The sequence below is a fragment of the Spea bombifrons genome, chromosome 5 (assembly GCF_027358695.1).
Source record: "Spea bombifrons isolate aSpeBom1 chromosome 5, aSpeBom1.2.pri, whole genome shotgun sequence".
Lineage (NCBI taxonomy): Eukaryota > Metazoa > Chordata > Amphibia > Anura > Pelobatidae > Spea > Spea bombifrons.
The window spans coordinates 28,036,980-28,060,495 of NC_071091.1; the positions used below are offsets into that span (position 1 = coordinate 28,036,980).

Below are 23,516 nucleotides of genomic sequence, written 5' to 3' on the forward strand. Positions count from 1 at the left end.
CTCGGTTTGAAATTGGTAGGTTTGGTGGAGGATCCATGTTTTCGTACTGCATATATACTTATATACATACAAAAATATGGATACTCCAACAAACCTAACAATTTAAAACCAGAAGAACTCACCAGAGGCAAATGTTTCTAAAGCCCCCCCCCCAAAGACTGTATTGCTGGTGTTGGAACTAAACTCCCTTCACAGCTTTATAGTCTATACAGTCAATAACAAGTGCAAGGGCTATTGCATATAGAGGAAGCTGCGTAATTGTTTTTCAGTAATGATTATATTATGTTTCTTTTATCATGTCTTTATTAAAGTATTAATAATATTTATAGAGATCGTTAAATGAAAACGTGTACTCTGATTTGGTCTCAGATGTTCATTACAAGAATGGAGAAACGAAGCCAGCCCTTTGCGTATGCTTAGGGATTTTTTTTTTATTGTCCACCAAAGTGCAATGAATATCAATGATTTTGTTGCTCTGAGAAAAGCTCTTAATGAGTTCTACCACCATGGGCCCTCAGTTGAATAAACGTGAGAGTCTTAGCAGTGCAGTTATTATAGCTCTTATACTACTTTAATATACCATAGTGTAGTTCTGGGTAATACTGCAGCTTTCACTTAATGTATGAGGTTTAGCTGGCTTAATTGACTCAATTACCATTCTTTTTGATTTATGAGCTAAGTAAAGAACGATTCATCTTTAGCATGTGTAGAAAATAGAAACTTTTGTTGCGTACCTGAAGTTCACGCTTTATGTCGGAGGACAGCTAACAAGGTCCAGCTAATTATCTCAGTAATATAGCAGACCAAACCACATCTGAGAGACAATGCACTGAGCTCGTTCTATCTAGTCCAGTCCCACACAACGTAGGGACTGGATGTAAATACTTCTAAAGGAGAACAAAAAAGATCCATACATGATTTAAAATCAATGCATAGCAGGGTAGCCAATAGGTAGATCCCTAGATGTTTTGATACTACAACTACCATGATGTAAGCCATAGGCTAATAGGGAGGGAGAGGAAGGGTAGATAATGGGGGGGGGGCAGCATTTTAAACTTCGCCCCAGGCCTCATTATGTCTTGGGCTGACCCTGATGTCATGATATGCTTTCTGTTCATGTTAATGGCGGCTAAACTGTGGAGCTACACAAGCCATTCTGGAGATAAGCCAGATCCCATTCCTAGCTTTTGGAAAAATAAGGAAAATTCTAAATTCAAAGAGGATCTGCTAACTCGGGCTGGCTCTTGCAAAACAGTATCACCTGCTCCAGTCTGACTTTACATTGTATGCCATGATGATATTAGTTAAGTTGAGGTAATTGCTATTAAACTTTAGTCATTTTTTATATAAGTTTCATCGTTGAATATTCCCTGTTGAAAAGTAATAAAATACTCAAACACAATTTGTTACATTTATTTTGATACAATCCCTATTGTTCATCATTACTATTACCACTAAGAAACTGTAATATTAGTTCTCCATAGTTGAAAAATATCAGTTTTTTGTAAAGTACAGCATTGAATCAAAAACCATTTCCCGTGTTCTGTATTATCCATCCTTCTCTGCAGAATTTTCATATTGTTTGATATTGTTAAGAACACCAAATAGTATCTATTAAACTAGACTGTTCATTTTCTACATATTCAGCAAGTTATATCTCTGGGAAGAAAAAATCCTCTCAAGTCATCAAGTTACCCAGAGAGCCAGTAGCTTCAGCAATATGAGGCAGGCGACATGGGTTCATATTACTGCCATTTGTTACGCTGTTGTGTTCAATCAATTTAATTTGGATCTTGTTGAATGCGCCCCGAGGCTAATGGTTCCACTAGATCTTGTTTAAGTTACAGCGGTACTTCAAGTAATGCAGACACTTCGAAAAACTGATGCGCCTCTGAGGACACGTTGATTTCCACTGCTGAAGTGTGAATCAAACTGAGAACCTGCGTCCATAAACAAAGGTTGTACTTGTTAAAAATGGGCCTAAACCTTTATCCCTGTTGGAGTTTCAGACAGAAGCTTTCACATTATTTGCCGTACATATGTCAAAGAATGGCTCCTTCATTGATTGCCCTGTGAGACTGTGTGTTTTATTTCTTGCTTGTGTAGGTCAAGGCTTAACCCTAAAAAGACTGGTTACTATAAACTCTATTTACTTTCCTTATTCTTAAAGGTGTATATAATTCTGCTGAATTTAATTGTGTACCTCCTTTCTGCTTCTACCGTGGGTAGCGAAGCTTGACTTTTCAGCCGTGGCATCTCAGCCGTGGCGTCTCATCCGTGGCGTCTCATCCGTGGCATGCTGATTAGGACAGCTTTGCTCTTTGTGGCTGCTCCCGTGTCTTTGAGTTTAGTTAATGTAGTTTACGAAAGAGGTTGTGGAAATAGTGAATATTAGCTTTATTTAAAAGGCTTTATCCATTGTAATAGATTTGGAAGCCGACCCCAGAGGTTTTCAGGGACAATTCATTTCCACAAACTCAGGGAAGTCCTTTGTACATTCTATATAATCTCAGAGGATTAACTAAAAGGGCCCTTTCCCCATTTTTCTTAAAGATTTATGATCTTATGCAACATTTATTTACTTACAACTGGGTACGAGATGACCCAGTGTTTTAACTAATGCAATGATAATGATCAGCTGTGACAAATCCATGGCAAATTGACTCTTGATGCAATCCTATTATTAACATTCATTAATTACTAGACTTGGGCACCAGGGGGCTCTTCGTGTTCGTCTTCGTGCTCGTCTTCGGCAAAAAAAAAAACTTCGTATTCCGCGAATATTCGCCTGGTCCTGTCTTCTCTTCGGGCGAATATTCGCGGACATTCTTCGTGCTCGGGTTTTCTTCGTTTTCCCCGGTTAAGGGGTTAAAACGGAGTTAAAGCCGCTCTGGCGCCAGGAGTTTAAATGTCCGTATGAGCAACTCTATTGGTCGTCAGCAGGGGGCTCGTCTGCCATTGGTTGATGGCAGACGAGCCCCCTGCTGGCGACCAATAGGGTCGCTCGTACAGACTGTTATACTCCTGGTGCCGTAATTGTTCGGCAGATCCCGCTGGTCTCCCTGTTCTATCATTTATTAACTGATAGAACAGGGAGACCAGCGGGATCTGCTGGGTAAGTTGCAGCATTGGGATTTTAAAAGTCTGTACGAGCGACTCTGCTGGTCGCTCGTGCAGACTTTTAAAACCCCAATGCTACAACTTACCCGGCACATCCCACTGGTCTCCCTCCCTGTTCAATTAATTAAATGTCCGTACGAGCGACCAATAAAGTCGCTCGTACGGACATTTAACTATCTGAACAGGGAGGGAGACCAGTGGCATCGGCGTGGTAAGTTGCAGCATTGAGGTTTTAAAACCCCAATGCTGCAACTTGCCCTGCCGATGCCACTGGTCTTTAACTAATTGAACAGGGAGGGAGACCGATGCCACTGGTCTCCCTCCCTGTTCAATTAGTTAGTCCGTGCGGGGTTAAATGTCCGTACGAGCGACCAATAAAGTCGCTCGTACGGACATTTAACTCTGTACAGGGAGGGAGACCAGTGGCATCGGCAGGGTAAGTTGCAGCTGCAACTTACCCTGCCGATGCCACTGGTCTTTAACTAATTGAACAGGGAGGGAGACCGATGCCACTGGTCTCCCTCCCTGTTCAATTAGTTAGTCCGTGCTGGGTTAAATGTCCGTACGAGCGACCAATAAAGTCGCTCGTACGGACATTTAACTAATTGAACAGGGAGGGAGACCAGTGACATCGGCACTGCCGATGCCACTGGTCTCCCTCCCTGTTCAATTAGTTAGGGGTTAACTTTATTTTAAAGGGTTAAAGGGCCGTGCAAGTGAGCCTATTGGTCGCTTGCACGGCCCTTTAACCTATGGATTTCCGCTCCCGTTAACCCCTTCGATGCTGTGTTAGATAACGCAGCATCGAAGGGGTTAACGGGAGCGGAAATCCATAGGTTCGCTGTCAGGGGCTAGAAAGACCGTGCGAGTGAGCCTATTGGTCACCTGCAGGGTCTTTCTCTGGCATCAACCAATTGGTTGATGCCAGAGGAGGTCCCTGTAGGCGACCAATAGGCTCATTCGCACTGCCCTGTAACCCGTGACGGCGAACCTGCGGATTTCCACTTCCGGGAACTGCCGCGATGCCGCCAAGACAAGGTAAGATGAAGGGGGGGAATGGTAGACGAAGACGAAGACAATCACGAAGATCTTCGTGGTGTGTGTCTTCGTCTTCGCCTACGTTTTACCGCCGCCGTCTTCTCTTCGGCGTGTCTTCGGAACGAACACGAAAACGCACTCTTCGTGTTCGTTTCCATGTTCGCCCGAAGACGAATGCACAAGTCTATTAATTACTAATATTATCCTTGATACCTGTAACATGGGGGAGATAGATTGAAGGGTTAGATGCTAATAATTGACCTGTCTATTGATTGTAAGGCTCTAAATCCCCAAATTGCTTCCAGAAAGAATTAACCCTTGAAACATAGTTTTGTTCCTTTACGAAGTATAGAATAACTTGTTTATATTCTTGTAATAAATCTTTTAAAATATCAAATGATAATATGGTAATTAAGTAATTTCTTATGGCAGACTAACCATTCCTGCTTATCACATGCGTCTTCCTGCCCTAAAAAAAGTTATACTCCAACACTATAGATAACCCAACATTGTATTAGTGCAGAGGTATACTGTCTAAGTGGCATCACCGGCATCTGGCAGACTTCATCAGGGTGACCTTTGCCCAACAACATAGAATCTGCCGGGCTGATGCAGTTTTTTTTAATTAAAAGATAGGTAGTTTTATTAATTAAACAATGACTGCATGCCACTTGGCAATTACCTTTTTGGACCCATCCAAGCTAACCTATCCTCATTTTCAGCCCAAGGGGTTACTTAAAACGTGGAGAGCACTATTTTGCCCTTATAAATACAAATAAAATTAAACAAATCCTCAGAAATAATTGCTCTTAAATCCCTTTGTTCTGTTGTCACCTACAGACCAGTGCCAATGAAGGAATGTAGAGGAATCTGAGCTAAACACATTTTTGTTTTATTTCACTTTAATTGGGTTTTATTTGTGTAAATGTGGAAACATTGTTGAACTCTAGAAAATTAGGTCCTCCAGGAGTGCTCCAGGGCTCCAAACTCCTTAATTTGTTCTTGATTCCTTTAAATGATGTAATCCATCATACCATATTAAAAATATGCTCTGGAATTTAATGTTTGATTTACTAGCATGCTTTTTTTTTGCAACTGCTATTATGGTACATACTATTTTAATTAAAAATAAATGTTATCATGAATCTTATCATTAAAGAACTGAACAAAGCAACCCATATTCTTTGAACAGTAGAACCTAACAGGTTGCAATCTGATAAGCAAACCCATTAGAATTACATCTATACAGTAATCAAAGACACTTTGATATTTAATAGAGGTACCTTACAATAAAGCAACCAAAAACAAAACGCGCGCTTCTTCTGAAACTATAGATTTTCGTAGGAACTTGAAATAATGGGTAGAATAATAAACTTAGAAACACTTCATAGGAGCTATATTTTTTGTTAACAAAGAAATTTGATTGTTCACAAATGTTAACTCGGTTTGATTCTAACAAAAGGTTTTTATTCTCTTCTTACAGCAACAAGAGCAAGACCCAACAAATTTATACATTTCAAACCTGCCAGTGTCCATGGATGAGCAAGAGCTGGAGAACATGTTAAAGCCCTTTGGACACGTTATTTCGACTAGAATATTAAGAGACGCCAATGGAGTTAGCAGAGGAGTAGGGTTTGCTAGGTAAGCTATGTTTTCTTATTGTTATTTATTTATATTTCACATTTAGTTATTAATGCTTCTCATTTTATTTAAATGTAATGTTGTCTGTACATCCTATCTAAATCCTAAAGGTTAAGCACTTGGAGCTAGTTAATGCATCATTTCTCAGTGTAGATTGGACTGTCTTGGAAGCAGTGTTCATAGCTTGTTTTCCAAACTACACAAAGCTCAGTCATCTCATTGCAGAGCCCCAACATTTTAATTGTCCAAATTCGGGTATAGAGGGGTTGACCTTGACAGTTGACTGGTTGTGAGACATGGCCATCTGCCTTACCTGCTTAGCCACCTCACTTTGTTAGCAGTGCAAGGAGGCCAAACTGAGCCACAATGGAGGTCTTTGGCGCAGCAGCGTAGACCGCCATTGATTTTTCACCTCCCTGGGCCGGTCCGGTGAGAATCTCCCCAACTAGCCCATGATTTCCACTGTCAACAAAACTGATTAAGTTAATTAAAGAGTGAAACACATGAAGTGTGTTGGCAGATAAGAACCATTCGACCCATCTAGTTTGTTTCCGTGGAACTTTTTTGTCCTTTTCCTTTTTATATGAGAACCACGCAGGGCTCTAAATTTCCACTAGTCCATTGAACTGTTATGTGTTACACTTAAAGTAGTCACCCACTTAATATGAGTGGTACGGCGGGTCGTTATTAATCCTATAAATTGTTTATATGTAGATTAGATGTTTTTGTGTTCTGATGTTGTGATTCACTATGCCTGCAGTTTTTATCATTAGTGAATCAGAATTGTGACTATTATATCACTAAGAAAAATGACAGTTTTTACAATACTTATAGCGTTTTGGTAGAAACAAAATTATCCATTTTTAATTTTTTCTGTGGATTAAATTGTTTTACTACACATTCATTCGTTCAGATTGTTTCACAGTGCAACAAATTTAATGTAAATTTTCTGTTTGAAAGGCTCCATCTGCTGTCTTTTTCTTTGTCTTGGTCATACACCTATGTATTAGATCAGCAATACTATAAAAATATGGCAAATTTACAATTACACCTGTATACTTCTGTGTATAAAATTTATGCGAATTGTATTTTATGATATTCCAAACAAAATCTTTATGGTCTAATACCAAATTCAAATTTATCCTGTGTACATCAATAAAAAGCTGATTTTATTCTGAAAAAACAGATGGATCAATTCATTCAATCACAAAGATAGATAGCTATCTTCCTACGAGAAGACACATTTCATTTACCGACGGTACAAAAATAGTTAAGGGTATAAACATTTTAAGAGACTACATTTAAAATGTTTACCATTGCATTGCTCATTTTTATGCCAGTAAACGTGTACTCCACTTGAGACAGGCTACATAACAGGACTTGTTCAAGCCTCTGGCATAGCCTTTCCACTGTCATTGATGCTACTCAAGTGAAATGAGTGTCAAGCCACAGATCCAAGGCCATGGCATTAAAATAATGTGTTTTTGAAAATGGACTTTTCTTCTAATGGTCTTTTTCTCCAGCAAATATGTATTTTATGTTCTTGGCTCAGTGGTTTAGCTTTTTTCATATTATTGTCTTCAAAGGACTAGGCTTATTGAGGTTTTTACTGTTGGCAGTTTCCATATTGTATTCTTTACTGGGACTGCCTTTGCTTGTTAAAATGTGCCCAGTGTATTAAAATGAAATTGTCACCACCGTTTGATGCAGCATAACGCGGTTTGACACCAATCGCCTGCAGCTACAAAAAAACAGACCTTCATTCTGTATAGACTTTAAAGACAATGGTCTCAAAAGGCTAGCTTGAGACAGTCACTTAGTATGGGCTCTGTGAAGCCAGAATTAACAATTTCAGCTTTTGTGTCTGTAGAAAATAAGCTAATAGCTAACTTTACTAGGGGTATTATAATTCTTATATTTTAGATACAGATTCCAAAAATTAAAGGATTCTTTTTCCCATGCATGTGGTTTTCCTAGTCATTGATATTGCAGTTGGTTTATCATATACTATATTTAAGGATTTGAAGAACATAACGGAGTATATCATGTAACAAGAGGAGTGTTTAAACATAACTAAACTTAAGTTGTGGCAGTAGCACATAATGGACTGGATACAATGCCAGAATAACCTCACAATAACCTGGTTGCATAAGTGGACACACCCTTAAACTAATACTTTGTTGAAGCACCTTTTGATTTTATTACAGTCTTTTTGGGTAGGAGTCTATTAGCATGGCACATCTTGATGTAGCAGTATTTGCTCACTCTTCTTTGCAAATCCAAATCTGTCAGATTGCGAGGACATCCCCTGTGCACAGCCCTCTTCAGATCACCCCACAGATGTTCAATTGGATTCAGGCCATTCCAAAACGTTAATCTTCTTACGGGGAAGCCATGCTTTTGTGGATTTGGATGTGTGCTTCGGGTTGTTGTTGTGCTGAAAGGTGAACTTCCTCTTCATCTCCAGCTTTCTAACGGACACCTGTAGGTTTTGTGCAAAAATTGCCTGGTATTTGGAACTGTTCATAACTCCCTCCACCCTGACTAAGGCCCCGGTTCTAGCTGAAGAAAAACAGCCCCGAAGCATGATGCTGCCACCACCATGCTTCACTGTGGGTATGGTGTTCTTTTGGTGATGTGCAGTGTTTGGTTTTTTTTTGTGCCAAACATACCTTTTGGAATTATGGCCAAAAAGTTCAAGCTTGGTTATATCAGACCATAACACATTTTCCCATGTGCTTTTGGGGGACTTGATGTTTGTTTTTGAAAACTTCAGCCGGGCTTGGATGTTTTTCTTTGTAAGAAAAGGCTTCCGTCTTGCCACCCTACCACATAGCCCATTCATATGAAGAATACGGGAGATTGTTGTCACATGTAGCACACAGCCAGTACTTGCCAGAAATTTGTGCAGTTCCTTCAATGTTGCAGTAGGCCTCTTGTTAGCCTCCCTGATCAGTTTTCTTCTCGTCTTTTCAACAATTTTGGAGGGACGTCCAGTTCTTGGTAATGTCTCTGTTGTGCTATATTGTCTCCACTTGATGATGACTGTCTTCACTGTGTTCCATGGTATATCTAATGAAAGTTTTCTGCGGACCATGGCTCTAAGATAACCTATGTAAACTTGTGCTAAAATGGCAGAGCTTCTGGTGATGTCCTCTCCTAGATTGGAGAAATGGAGTGAAGACGTAACCAGAAGCTTCTCCATTCTGCACCACAATAAACATGTGTGAACTTGTGGCAAATTAGCGGAGCTTCTGGTGACACCATTTTGCCGTACAATAACCTCGTGCGAAGAAGATGCAGAACAAAAAGATGCAAGACACAGAAGCGTAGCTGTGAGACACTGAAGTGTAAGTGGTCGGCAGAAAAGGTAGAGAGACAGAGAGCAGGAGAGAGAGTGAATGAAAATGACAGAGTGAGAGTCTGAGAGTGTAAGAGAGTGAGAGTATGAGTTGTTTGAGGGTTAGTCATAACACAGCCCCAGGGCAAACTTTTTTGTGACTATTACTCTTATAATACACTTTTTTAGATTAAAGCATCTCTGCAACATTAAAAACAATAATAACTTCATAACACAACTGAATAGAGACAATAAGATTATTCTCAATTTTTCAAGGGAGTGACATAGTTATGTTGGGTGCTGCTCTAGGCAGTACCTATTCCATGGCCACCTTCCTTACTTTTGATCGCAAGGATTTGACACCATATCAAGGCACGTCGCCACTTACACACAGGTGACACCAAGTGGAGGACGCTATGGAGGCTGTGCCAGAGGAACATGATTTCCCAATAGGGTGATTTGAGCCTTGATTGTTCCGCAGAAGAGACTGCTGCTCCCCTCCAGACCTGCAGCTTTAGCCCCAGTGAACTTAAGCCAAAATTTGCTGACCCAGGGACTTCCAAGTCTATTTGTGCAGCAGTGGGTCCTTTGAAGCTAGCCCTAATGCTGCCATTAATGATGTCTATAATGTTTACTATGAGCATAAACTATGTGTTTGTAAACATATAATTGGCTTATATTTTGAGCAGTTCATTCAACTGTAATATAAGTGTACACAAGGGAACACTAACATCACATGTTACACAACATATTCCAAAACACAGCCATTTCGGTTCAAAACAGGATACATATATGGGGACGGGGCTTTAAACACAGCTTACAGTCATACACTTGGATTTTGTGTTACACCACTGCCTTCACCTCATTCTTTCTGCTATATTTAAGGCCTTATTTTAAAGTATTTTCTTGAACATTTAAGCCAGTGGACTTTTGATTTTTGAAGAACAAAATAATATAGCTTAGCCTTTGAAGAATCTAGGCCGATGTGTTTTGCAGCCAGGTGTCCTCTTCTGTCCCTGTGTGCCTGCTGTGTGCATAGACATATACAGTTCACTGTACCAGCGGTATGCCATAGCAGTCGAAAGGACAGAATGGAAACCCATTGACCTAAACAAGATCTAAGATGGAAAATTCAGTTGTGTTTCTGCTGTCAGGTCATCACTGTCAACTAGCCAATATATGACTTTTCTACAGTACCTTTCCAGCTGTGCTTCATGTTTGCAAGGCAAAAGACATATCCTTCTGTTAGAAAGTAGATGTTCTCTATTGTGCCTAGGGAAACACAGTAATTGTCTCCAGCATTCTGTCTATGTGTACAATCACTGCGTTACAATGTAGCGGCAAATAATAGCAGTTCACTTACATCATGCTGTGAAACTGCCAGACAAACAAGATAAGGCTAACATAAGGAAATGTTTCCTAGCCCATTGTAAAGTAAAATGTAAAAGGGATTGGATTTATAAAATAAAATTGCATTTTTAATTAATTATTTTTTTAATTAATCATTGCATATGTCATGTAGTACAATCCAACTAAATATAATTTTTGTCTTGAATGTAATTATTTTACTCTCTATTAATTGAAAATATTACCATTTTTTCCCTCTCCAAATTTAAATAACAGAGAAGGGTGGAAAATTGTTAAGTAGCTATTGACTTGGAGAAGCTGTTATGCATAGCTCTTGGAACATTGACCAGGTTTAGTTGTAGAGAGAAACCATCTAAGCATGTATCACTTATTAGAATTCATATAGTTTTATCTACAGCCACTAGTGATGCTCAGGTTGTAAAATGCTACCATGCTATCATTGAGCCATCAAGCACTAACTAGAGCCAAGTCTGAACCAGTTCAAATTACCTCTTCAAGGTAGTTTTAGTACCAGGTGATTCAGGTGGTTTCCTGGGACATCAGGACACACACATGAGGTAAATGTCTGTATTGGAAACATAAACAAGTCATGGTGTGTATGTTTTTGACAATAAATAGACTTCTTGCCTGTGCTGCTGTTGTGTTTAAGATCAGTTTGTACTCCCTTCCCTTTGGCAATGGGGTCAACGTCATGAAAGTTCTTGGCTCACACATTAGTTCCATAAGGTGGGCTAGGGTATAGCCTGGCCTATACGTTACTCTACCAACCTCACCAAACTCTTTTAATCCAAGGGCATCCACTAATGTAATGCAAGCTTGCTCAAATGCCACCTTCTTTGAAAAGGAGAATATAAGGGAGAACAACTAGCTTAAATATTTTTGCTTAGGCACAAATAAAACTTTGGAGCTTCCTGACATCTGATGTGTACCACGCTAGCGATAAAAGTTACTAATAGCTGGGAAGTACAGTATGTCTCACTCTTCTAGTGCATTTATCTCAACATCTGGATGTACTGTACTTTGAAATTTCTTTGACGCATCTCTGTATGTATATTGATGTACTGCTGTGACTTTACCTGACTGCACTATTATAAATAAAAGTGACTTGACTAATAGCTGGGAAGCTTACTGTTCATGTTACTAATCCATGTTTAAAATTAAAATTTTTCTTTATTAGCTAAAATGTTTGGTATGTTGCTGATTATTGAAGCATATAAAGTTGAAGTATTGAGGATTATTATCATTTTTTATTCATATAGCGCCAACAATTTGCGAGAATTGACAGACTAAGACAAACCACATTAGGTGGAGAGAGCCCTGCTCGCAAGCTTACAATCTTGAGGGAATGGGGTGACAAACATAAGGAACAGAGAAAGGGTGAGAGGTAGTGAGGTGGTTGTATCAGTGACAAGGAAGTTCTAGCAGCTAAGATGGTGCGGCTTTGAGATGTTTCTTGAATGTTGGGAGGAAGGGTGAAAGCTGAAGGTTTGGTGGAAGTAGATTCCAGAGATATGGGGCAGCCCGAGTGAGATCTTGTAGATGGGAAAAGGAAGGTGATAAGCGAGTATTTGCTTATGAGGGCAGAAATGTATGGAGGAACAGTGTTATGGATGGCCTTATATGTCAGTACCAGGATTTTGAATTGTGGGGGATTTCACAGAGTGGGGAAGCAGAAGAGGAGCGGCGTTCAAGGAAGAAAATCCTAGCAGCAGCAGCATTTATGACAGACTGCAGAGGAGAGAGGAGAGAGTCGAGTGTTGCAGTAGTCAAGACTGAGTGGAGATGGAAGGAGGGAAGATAATGAGTTCAGTTTGAGAAAGATTAAGTTTCAGGTAGTGTTGTGACATCCATGAAGATGAGGACCAACTCATTCATTGTTAAGGGTATTTTCATGAAGTATAAGAGCTAATATTGAGTAAATGTTTACTCAACTAGTAACACACAACAATGTTTTTGGTTTATCTTTTAGAATGGAGTCTACTGAAAAATGTGAAGTGGTAATTCAGCATTTCAATGGCAAATATTTGAAGACACCTCCAGGAGTACCAGGTGAGTGTGACATATTCATTTTAAATGCAATGAGATGAAGCTTATGTAAGAACTATCCAGGGCTTTCTTGGAGCTTCTCTAAGGATGCTAAGGACGAACCTCTTAATGTTCTAGGTTGAAATAGATATCAAGAGTTCATTATAAAAATATTCTAGAGAAACCATTCCTATCATCATAGAATAATGTGCAGTAGTTTGATAAGCAGAGGTACCTTATACCAATTTTATTTTTAGAGAACCCCCCTTACTTTGATTTAATGCTATGGACACAGAAAGATAGTAACTCTGTTATACTAAAAACTCTCTTAAAAACACTCACTTTCAATTAATAACCTCAAAAGACTAACGCATTTATGATTTACCTGCTTGGTCAAAGAAAAATGGCTGGAAAGTGAGCTGGTTCTGTTCTTCTGTGTATGATGTGGGTTATTTCAGAATCGTATGATGTATCACTTTCTGTAGCCTTTTACTTCTTGCCTTTTAATCCTCTTGACTGCCTGATAAAAGCTGACATTCCTCTTTTTTCATTATTTCACCATGGCTGTTACGTGAAAGACAAAGGCTCTGTACAAATGAAAGAAAAAATATTTAAAAAATATTTATCTGTTATGGCTAGCATAAACACTCTTCATAAGGGCTAACCAAGAGGCCTGATTTTGTTTGATACCTATTTTTCACGTACTGTTTTACCTGATAAAGACTTCACTAGAAGTGGTTTAAACATTACTTTTACTTAATATGATACCCTCTAATAAGCACTTTTCACAATAAACTAATTCTAGAATGACTATATTTTTAAAATGTGATTGTTATTGTGGAACTATGGACTCCTACATTTATGATGATAACACACGCAATACTTTTTTCTTCAGCTTATTTTGTACACCGTTATCAGCTTACTGCCAGACACCTGAAGAACAACTAGAAATAAATGAGTGCATCTTAACTGGTACCTGGATTCTTCAGTAAACATGGCAAGAGTACAAAAAACATTAGGCTCCAAAGTGGCAATTAAAGATTATACCTGCTTAGCTATTTAAGTGTGTTTTTTTTCCATAGACTATTTGGTTATTCCCAATTAAACTCTCCCAAACACGTCTGTGGATTAGAACTATCATTTACGCAAGTGCCAATATCCAGTGTTATGTAGAATATTTTTGTTAAATCATGAGTTTGCGTGATTTCATTGTTATAGCATGTATATAATTCTCCTCCAAGGTATATCGGAATATTCCATACAGCTGTTTCTCAAATTCTTAGAATTTGATTACTATTTCTATCAAGATGGCAATAAGATGGCGATCTAGGGATTGCCACCAAAACAACATTAGAACAGCTTAGATCACCATAATAATTTATGTTTAACAGGCTTCTATCGTATATCAACCTTTTTTTATTTAAAAATATCTATTTTCCCCCAAAAATCAGAGTTGCTGAAATTAACATTAACTTGACTTGCAAAAATCAAGTCGCAACCCAATGTTCATTTACCTTAATATTTATTAAGAGAGTTGTGACAGTTGAGTTCAATTGAGTTGGAAAAAAATATATAAAAAAAAAAACCAGGGAGCCTCTAGGAATCCTAATGTCCATGCACTGTGTTACTATTATAGAGTATCTACAATGGAAATATGTAACTGCCATTCAAACCAAATCTTGTGCTTGCAAAAACAAAGTGACTACTAAAGCTATTTCTTAAAACAGATTGTCGAAGACAATATTTGTAAGTGTATGTACCATAAAATGTATGATTGCCTGTCTTTTGCATATTTTTATAAATTGAATCCTTTCCAAAAAAACAGCTAACTTTACTTGCTAAATTTGAAAAGTGACCATCTGTTCTGTGGTCAAATCTATAACAAATCAACCATAGGGTTTAAAAGCATAAAGCTATGGATGGGAATATTTAATTTTGTTTGGGGTATAGATCTTTATGACTGCTTGTGTATATAACTACTGTCTAAGAATCTCCGCCGAGAAGAGAATGATCTCTAGTCAATGACCCATCAAAACCTTACCTGTGGAAAGGTGAGAGGGGCCTGGGAGGCAGGGGAATTTCCCACCAGCTTGGTCAATACAACTTTGCTATATGTGACCCCCACAGTGGAGTGTGGTAGCATGCCCAGTGAATTCATACAGTGTCCAAGACACTGTCCAAGTTCCAGTTAAGTGTAAGTGTGTGTGAGAGATTGCGTGTGTTGCAGTCGATGTACGAGGGGTACAAAATATAAAATAACTAATTGAATCTATATGTGAAAACACTGAATGTTGATATGTCAAACAATATCTTAGTAAAGGCAACAGGACATAACACATGACATCTCAGTCTATTCCTAATAATTAATTTTAAAAAGCATAACTTGATTCAATTAAGATAATTGTATAGTTGCGATGAAATACCAATTTACAAAATGTTGACTTCTTCCTATGTATTAACTAGATCAACTGTCTTTGACTAGCTGAGTAGGGCATGCCTTAAATTGTATTAACGGTTCTATGTAATCAATTTAAAAATAAAGGGGATTTTATTTAGACGTTTCATGTGTTTCACAAGACACCAAGAAGAAATACAACACAGAGTCACAGAGGTGCTTAGAAAGAAAGATTCTTAATAGATACAGTTAAGTACATAAGCATTTGTAAACTGAGCAGGGGACAATGTCCCTATCCCATATACTAATCTTCCAATCAATGTGACTGATAGCTATCGCTGATACAAAGGACAGGCTTGGGTATAGATTGTACAATGGCTCATTAAGTCCTGGATGAGTTTGATAGAGTCTTCTCTCTGCGTGACACTATAATCATCATTCTTTTGAAGCCGACCCTTAATTGCTTGTGTTTTGTTTCCTTTTTTTTCAATAAAAAAAAAATGTAAAAGTAGCAAAAAAAATCTTATGTTTTTGCTTAAGATATTACAAAGATGTGAGAAACGTTACTTAAGTATTACTTAGGTTTTATTTTCATTTTGTAGCCCAATGTAATGCCAATAACCAATGCTAATTTCCCACTCATTATATTATTACTGAAGGAGATGAAGCATCCCGATGTAAGACTTCAAATCTTTTGAACGTGTAAAAGTATGGAAATTGTTTTGACAGCTAATCTAAAGTGAATATTTAGTAAGCTCAGAATATACCAAATGTTTAAACCTCGGTAACAGTTATTCTTTCCAGCTAATTGCATGTCATTATGACATGTATTATTTTCTTTAATTTGGACCTTGTATTTGTTTAGAAATAATGTGAATGTTCTATATTTGTGAAAAACACCAGATAATGGGTTATTTGCTTTAACCCATCAAGCGTCATGAACATGTTTTTTTTCCCCCTCAGGTGCCGGGCCAATTTTACTATTTTTGCTATATTTAAGCCTTATGAACAGCTCACCCATTACTGAAGGAAAAAAAATACTTTTTTCAGCACATGTTAAACTGTTGAACTATACTTTATATAGGTTAAGTCAAACCATACCCCACATTACATTATATATAACTAAAAAAAAAAAGCATACATTTTTTGTTTTTTGTTTGCTTGCATATGTGAAACCAAATAATAAGAATTTGCCCAGGGATAGGCAAAGTGTCCATACAAGGACACCAGTGTCAGTGGCAAGGTTTGTAAAGGTCTATAGAACATCATTAAATTGTCCACCATGGACCTCAGTGAATGTCCACCATGAGCATTGTTGGTGCCTGCCCCTGCTGATGGCTCTCATCAAAATTCTGACTTAGGGTCATGGGAAAGGTTGTCCACAAAAGCTCATCTATTGATTTGATGAGGGTAATTTTATTTACTTTATTAAGAGGGTGGGACAGCCTTCCAGCAGAGGTGATTGAGGCTAATACAGCATGGATATTAAACAGCATATGGCTATCCTGAATCTATGATGAGACCAAGGACTGATTAAGTTTTCAGTGTTTACATAAGAAAAAAATAGCAGACTAGAAGTACTATTAAATCCTATTTTTCTGTCTTACCAGTAACATCACACTATCTTATACCTGATTTTTAGCAGAGATCACACAAGAAAACAGCATGTTCAGCAAGTGTCTACTGTAACTTACCTGTATCTTTATCAAGTCTATGTGTCTGAGCCAAATGCAACTCTCTGAAGACTTGTAATTAGCATTATTTCTCAGGAGCTATATGGTATCATGTGGTTGACAGTATACAACATGGTTAGGCATAAGATAGGGTTAAAACACAATTACATTGTATAAACAGACTTATTTCACTACATGATATTGTAGTTAGCGTAAGGGGGCGCTTTCATTGTGCTTTACCATGTATTAGGAGAAACACCCACTGAACTGTTTAAATAATGGTACCAATTTACAGTCAGGCAATTAGCAATATGTACACCTTTATCCACCATTCCACCTAATGAATTTAAATAATGCTGGTACTTGTGCTTTGTAGAAAATGTCATTCAACAAAGAAGAACTGGCATTTAAAGAGATTGCGCAACGCTTTGTAAAGTCTCTATTCAGTGAACTGTCAGGACTGAAGTGTGAAAATTAAATCAGGCTTTCAACTTACGAGATATGTTCACATATTTTGTAAAGTATAATTGTATAATTACCAAGAAATTCCTGTTTTTACAACAAAACGTCTGCAAAAAATAGAATGATAAGATATATCACCTGAAACAAAATGTGATTCATTCACGTAGATTATTAAACATTGTAGGGTTCGTTTTATTGCATGGCAATTTGTGCGTGCATTCTTTAATTATTGGAGTTAGAAAATAAGACGTATATATATCATTTAACTCCTCCCCCAGCTGCCTCTGTTGAAAAAGGGAGCAAACCTAAGTATGATTCTTGTGCATGCTCAGTAAAACCCCCATTCTTGTCAAGGGGAGCCGAGGTCAAAATAAAATCAATGGTGGAGGTAGTAGTAGCAGCAGCTCCATAGCAGTGTCGCTGTCTAAGATTCATACCAGTATTGGTGTAATTTTCTATTCACTATCAGTTATTTATGTAATTAAATTAAGGGGAAAAGAACACCAATGAGTAATTCACCCTTCTTCATGCCTCCTTAGACAAGCTAAGATGCTGATGTCAACTGAGAGGAGTTTCTAGATGCATTTAAATAAAAAAATAAAGATTGACTTAATGGAATTATTTAAGAATATACTAGGAGTATATCACTAGACACTGTACATATAGTTAAAAAAAACATATAGATGAATTATTTTTATTATGGAACTCTGGGTTCTATCAATAGCTGCATTATTTTTGAAAACTACTTTACAATTACCCTCTAAATCCACAAACTGCATAAATAAATTAAAAAAAACTCCCTTTGAAATAAGGTATTTTAATCATTACCATAAGCCATAATTGACAACATTCCTGTTTCCTTTTTAATATTTTATAACATACATTTTTCAAAACAGCAAAACAAGCATATGAAGTGAAGCTGAACATAACACCCCGAGTGTTCTGCATCTGCTGCAAATCTGATACTTACAAAATGTGAATTATTTATTTTTAACATATTTACACAACATCATCATCAAAGTTGCAATATCTCATTTACGAGAATATCCTGGAACTAGACAAAGTGAAAACCCTATCTAAATATATTTTCTAAATCTGTTGATTTGAGTGATATTTGTTAAAAATATACATGTTAACAAGAAGCCTAGTCTGTGTTATTTTAGTGGATCAAAATGGATTATTATTTCACGTATTAATAAATTCTTAGCTGTCAACTTAACTTTTTTAGTGAATAGACCCCAGAGAGACATGGACACTTTAAATCAGTTCTTCAGAACCTGTCAATTTCATGGTGACTAAATAAAAATCTACAATTCTAGAAAGGTATGGGTCATGACCCAGTGCTGGGTCAAAAGATGCCTATCACTAGTTCTTTCACAGGGCCGAGCCTAGGTTCACTGACACCTGGGTGCAAACATTTTTTGGCACCCCCAGGTGGGTGTGACAATATTGTTAACTCCTCCCCTTAACAAACATAACCCCCTCCAATCACACCCATTTTCTACTCCACCTCTTTGGGACCCCCTGAGAACAATATGTAACATGCCACTCACTTCCCACAGTGCCAGCTTTGCCCCCAAACAGCTTGTCAGGGCCATTTTGGGCTCAAACAGGTCGTCAGTGATACATTTGCCCTCCAAACAGCATTATACTAAATGTGTCATTGACATCCGGGGCTCTTACTTAAAGAAGCCGCTGAGCAAGAGGGGCAAAGCTATATCTTTACCGAGGTTATTTTGAGGAAGGTAGATAAATAGCAAGGAAATTCATGATATTAGAACTGCAAAGAATTTAAAAAAACAATAGTAAAGTACATTTCCCCAAACCCAGTGATCTATTCACATTATGACACTGAGGGTGGTACAGCATAATTCCAATCAATATATATACACTGAGACTGACGGTGGTACAGTATAACATATATATATATATATATATATATATATATATATATATATATATATATATATACTGAGCCTGACAGTGGTGTGCCACAACTTCCATCACCACAAACACAATAGTATATCCCCTACCATTATATAGCGATCCAGACACTGAGGGTGGTACAGTGTATCTCTTAACATTATATCAGGATGGACACAGACTATATATCTATATCTATATATTAATATTACTTTTTAATTATATGTAGTAGGTCATTGGTGCAAGCTTTCCTAGTTTTTAAATCACGTAACTGTATGTAAACATGTGTCCATATTAGGGGCCAGTTTAAATATATAAAAGGAACAGCTAGACAAAACTATGAAAGGTTTGCCTATCAGGATGCACAATTAAGAATATGAACATTGATTCATAACAGATCAAAAAAATTACATTTGTATGGTGTTAACAAAGTTAGAATACAAAAACAAACAGAAACCTACCAAAGTGTGATCAAGTGAAAAATGCACATTATTCATTGACCCACATAGCAGGCATATGTCATAGATCGCACACTCCAAAGGCCAGGCCTTACCCTAGATTGCACACATGGGACTTGCCTTAATACGCAGATTGCACATATAGGACTTGCCCCAACACCCATATTGCACACATGGGACTTTTCCCAGCACCCAGATTGCATCCACCGGATATGCTCAGCACCCAAATCTGACTCATAGGACTTTCTGCAGCACTCAGATTGCTTCTACAGTACTTGCTCAGCACCCAAGTTGCATCCAAACCACTTGCCCAGCACCCAGGTTGCATACACAGGACTTGACCCACCACCCAGACTGCACTCAGATGACTTGCCCAGCACCCAGGTTGCGCTCAGAGGACTTGCACCTGAACCCAGGTTGTTGTTATAGGACTTGCCCCAGCACCCAGGTTATGCTCAGAGGACTTGCCCCAGCACCCAAGTTGCACTCAGAGGACTTGCCCCAGCACCCAAGTTGCACTCAGAGGACTTGCCCCAGCAACCAGGTTGCCCTCAGAGGACTTGCCCCAGCACCCAAGTTGCACTCAGAGGACTTGCCCCAGCAACCAGGTTGCCCTCAGAGGACTTGCCCCAGCACCTAAGTTGTGCTTGGAGGACTTGCCCCAGCAACCAGGTTGCCCTCAGAGGACTTGCCCCAGCACCCAGGTTATGCTCAGAGGACTTGCCCCAGCAACCAGGTTACGATCAGAGGATTTGCCCCAGCACCCAAGTTGCGCTTGGAGGACTTGCCCCAGCAACCAGGTTGCCCTCAGAGGACTTGCCCCAGCACCCAGGTTATGCTCAGAGGACTTGCCCCAGCAACCAGGTTACGCTCAGAGGATTTGCCCCAGCACCCAAGTTGCACTCAGAGGACTTTCCCCAGCAACCAGGTTACGCTCAGAGGATTTGCCTCAGCAACCAGGTTGCCCTCAGAGGACTTTCCCCAGCACCCAAGTAGCGCTTGGAGGACTTGCCCCAGCAATCAGGTTGCCCTAAGAGGTCTTGCCCTTACACACTTCCCTTTCTCAATCTACCCGCTTCCCCACTTTTTTAATTCACTTACCTTGCTGAAGTCAGGCTGTGGACTGCTCCGCCACAGTACATAAGGCTTCACTGCTGAGCGCCGGTATATGACGATATTTGCTGTGTACTGAGACATTTAACACTATACCTGTTGTTACAAAAATGTTTGCAAGAATGCAGTTCAAGCAAGGATCAGATTTCTCTGATTCATTGTGTTGTAAGTACCATCTTTTAATGAGTCACTTGGCTGGGCTTGCCCATGTGCCAAAGGTTATCAGCTCCTTCCTCTTTAAGGTCACCAATAGGGTTGTGGGTGTATGTAATATTATGATACTAGGTCACACAAAAAAAAGTTTGAAGAACACCGGTATATTTTAAGGGTATGCCAAAACATATTCACTTTGGTTAGCTATGACTTTAAGACAGAAAGCTTGCATCTTTGGTCCACAGCCAGATCTCTTTATAAATTTACAGGTTGGAAATGACCTAGATTGTTATATAGTAATTTGAACTCTGCATTTCCTGAGCTTAGCACCAGAAAAAGATCTGTTGAAATAATAAGAAATCAAAATAGTGACTGCATCTCTGTGCATTTTATAGATCAACATTTCTGTTTCCTGAGCTGCAAACAATTAAATCTCCAGTCTTATCAGACAACAGAATATTAATTGCTAAATTTTAACTTTTCTTAGCAAACAATGGAACTTTGCCAAGGAATCTGACCTACTCTTTAAACGTTTAGAATATGGGAAAGACGGTGGTTTCCTGAGAAACTGGAACTGCTTAATATTTTACAGTTGCTCATGTCATTCCTTATTATATTTGCAAAAACTGAAATGAGGGGATGGTTAACCCATTCTGTCTTTACTGTGAAATAGTTAGTTGCAGGAATAAATGTTTGACAAATAAGTCTCTCTCTGTCTAACCATGTCAGGATTTATTCAACAAAAATTAAGCCAAAATGGAGAAGCCATGTGGGAAAAACTACAAACACCTTATGATTCAAAAGCTTGTTGAAACACCGTTGGGAGCAATAACACAAAGTTATCATTTTCTCTATGATTTTATCAGTCACTCACATCGTTGTGGAGGAATTTTGGCCCACTCTTCTTTACAACATTGCTTTAGTTCATTGAGGTTTCCAGGCATTTGTTTATGCACAGTTATCTTAAGGTCTTGCCACAGCATTTCAATAGGGTTGAGGTCTAGACTTTGAGCGGGCCATTGTTTTTCACACATGGCTTCTCCATTTTGGCTTTATTTTTGTTGAATAAATCATGATACAGTGTAATATGTCATGTGTTGGTGCTCGCCTGAGGTTGTATTTACCTAATTTTTAGAACTGCTAAGGAACAGAGGATCGTTATGTCCTGATATATAAAACCATATAATTCAAAGAGGGTGTATTTTCTTGAAATTTTAAAGCAACCATATGCATTGATGGAGTGTTGATTTAACAGCACATACCAGCAACTTTTGTGTGTTAAAGTTAGTTAATCATGTAGCTCCATTAATACAATTTTATACTATAAAGAAATAGTATAATATTAATATTAATTTGTGATTTCTCTAAAATACCAACCAAATACATTGTGATATACTTTTAATCATGTTGTCATCTTACATGGCAAAAAAAACATATTGCTACATTGCTGTATCTTAATCTTATCTTTTCAACCTCCCTCATTCTAGTCATGCAAATGAAAACACAAAATTTGTCTTTCGAGCGTCTTTAGAGCTTTTCGTGTTTTGTGGTGGAAATGACTTGATGATTGCAGTGCAGGACATGCATTGATAAGTGAAAAAGTAGTGTTTCACTTTAAGTACATTTTCCTTTTACATACATGCTCTGGACTCATTGTGTACATTAAGGTGGGGTATGCCTGTAATATTATTATATTATTCTTATGTGAGTATTGGTTTGTCTCCAAGCTATTTTTACACACATGTAGATAGACCTGGGATTTCCGCGATAGGCTTCTCTTTCTTATTTGTGATTAAAATACTGCCCTGGAAGATTTATTGGTTCATTTGTTATTTGTTGCTGTCTACAAAATATGTAGATAGATAGATACATATATATAGTTCAGCGGTTTTAGTTTTCTAGTAGGGAAACTAGCCTGCGGAGTTTAATGTAACAAATTTTACTATTGATTGCAAGCTCATTGTGCCCCATTTACTTGACATCTTAAAAAGTCATCTCCAAGGTTGTTGAAACTTTATGTGACTACTTACTCTTTGAAAGGTTACCAAGAATTTCTTAAGGTTCTTACTACCTCTACTGTTTTCAACACATAGTTAGCATGCAGATTCTTAATGGTTTATTTTTGTGAAATTGTATTTATTTATTTATTTTGGTGCCAGCATTAGTAGCTTTATTTTTTTTATTCATCAGCAAAGGTATTTTAAAAAAAAATGTTTAAGGATTTGACAAAGAACTGCATATTAAGCAAAAACATAAGAATATATCATACCATATATTCTGCTATACACGCTCCACATTTAGAACGATTAAGGGTTTTTCATTATAGCAGAGAAAAAATATCACAGTAAAATAATTTATTCGTGCCACCAAGATTTATCTCCCCCGCATATTAAAGTGAATTTGTATACTGTAATCAAGTGTGGCTCACAAAAAAAGAAAGAAATGAAATAGAATGGAGTGCATTATAATGTACATAGATAAATAGAGCTTAACAGCAGAAATTAATCAATTGTCCCATTTAGCCTATTTTTAATCGTTGTGTACTTATTTCTTTAGGTTTAAAATCCATCGCTAATTATGTACCAGTTTTGCATAGAATACAATGATATTTTACAATCACACACACATATTGTATTTAAAAAAGAGGAGTTGGCAAGAGAGTTTGCAGGTTGTAATTTTGCATTCACTATACAAATGTATCTACAAGAATGGCTGGGCTACCCTGCGTAACGTATAGGTCAGTTAGTGAGTTGACTTCCAAGGACTCACATTGATTCATACAGGCCAATTCCAAGCTATACTTGAAG

General features: G+C 38.0%; 1 protein-coding gene across 1 annotated transcript in view; it reads left to right on the top strand.

The window, feature by feature from the left end:
- RBMS3 (RNA binding motif single stranded interacting protein 3) overlaps positions 1-23,516 on the top strand; it is a 233,661-nt gene that overhangs the window by 176,881 nt on the left and 33,264 nt on the right. The window contains exons 5-6 of the mRNA XM_053467792.1: positions 5,642-5,799; positions 12,477-12,556. Coding sequence (XP_053323767.1) covers positions 5,642-5,799; positions 12,477-12,556 — 238 coding nt within the window. The remainder of the gene's footprint in view (positions 1-5,641; positions 5,800-12,476; positions 12,557-23,516) is intronic.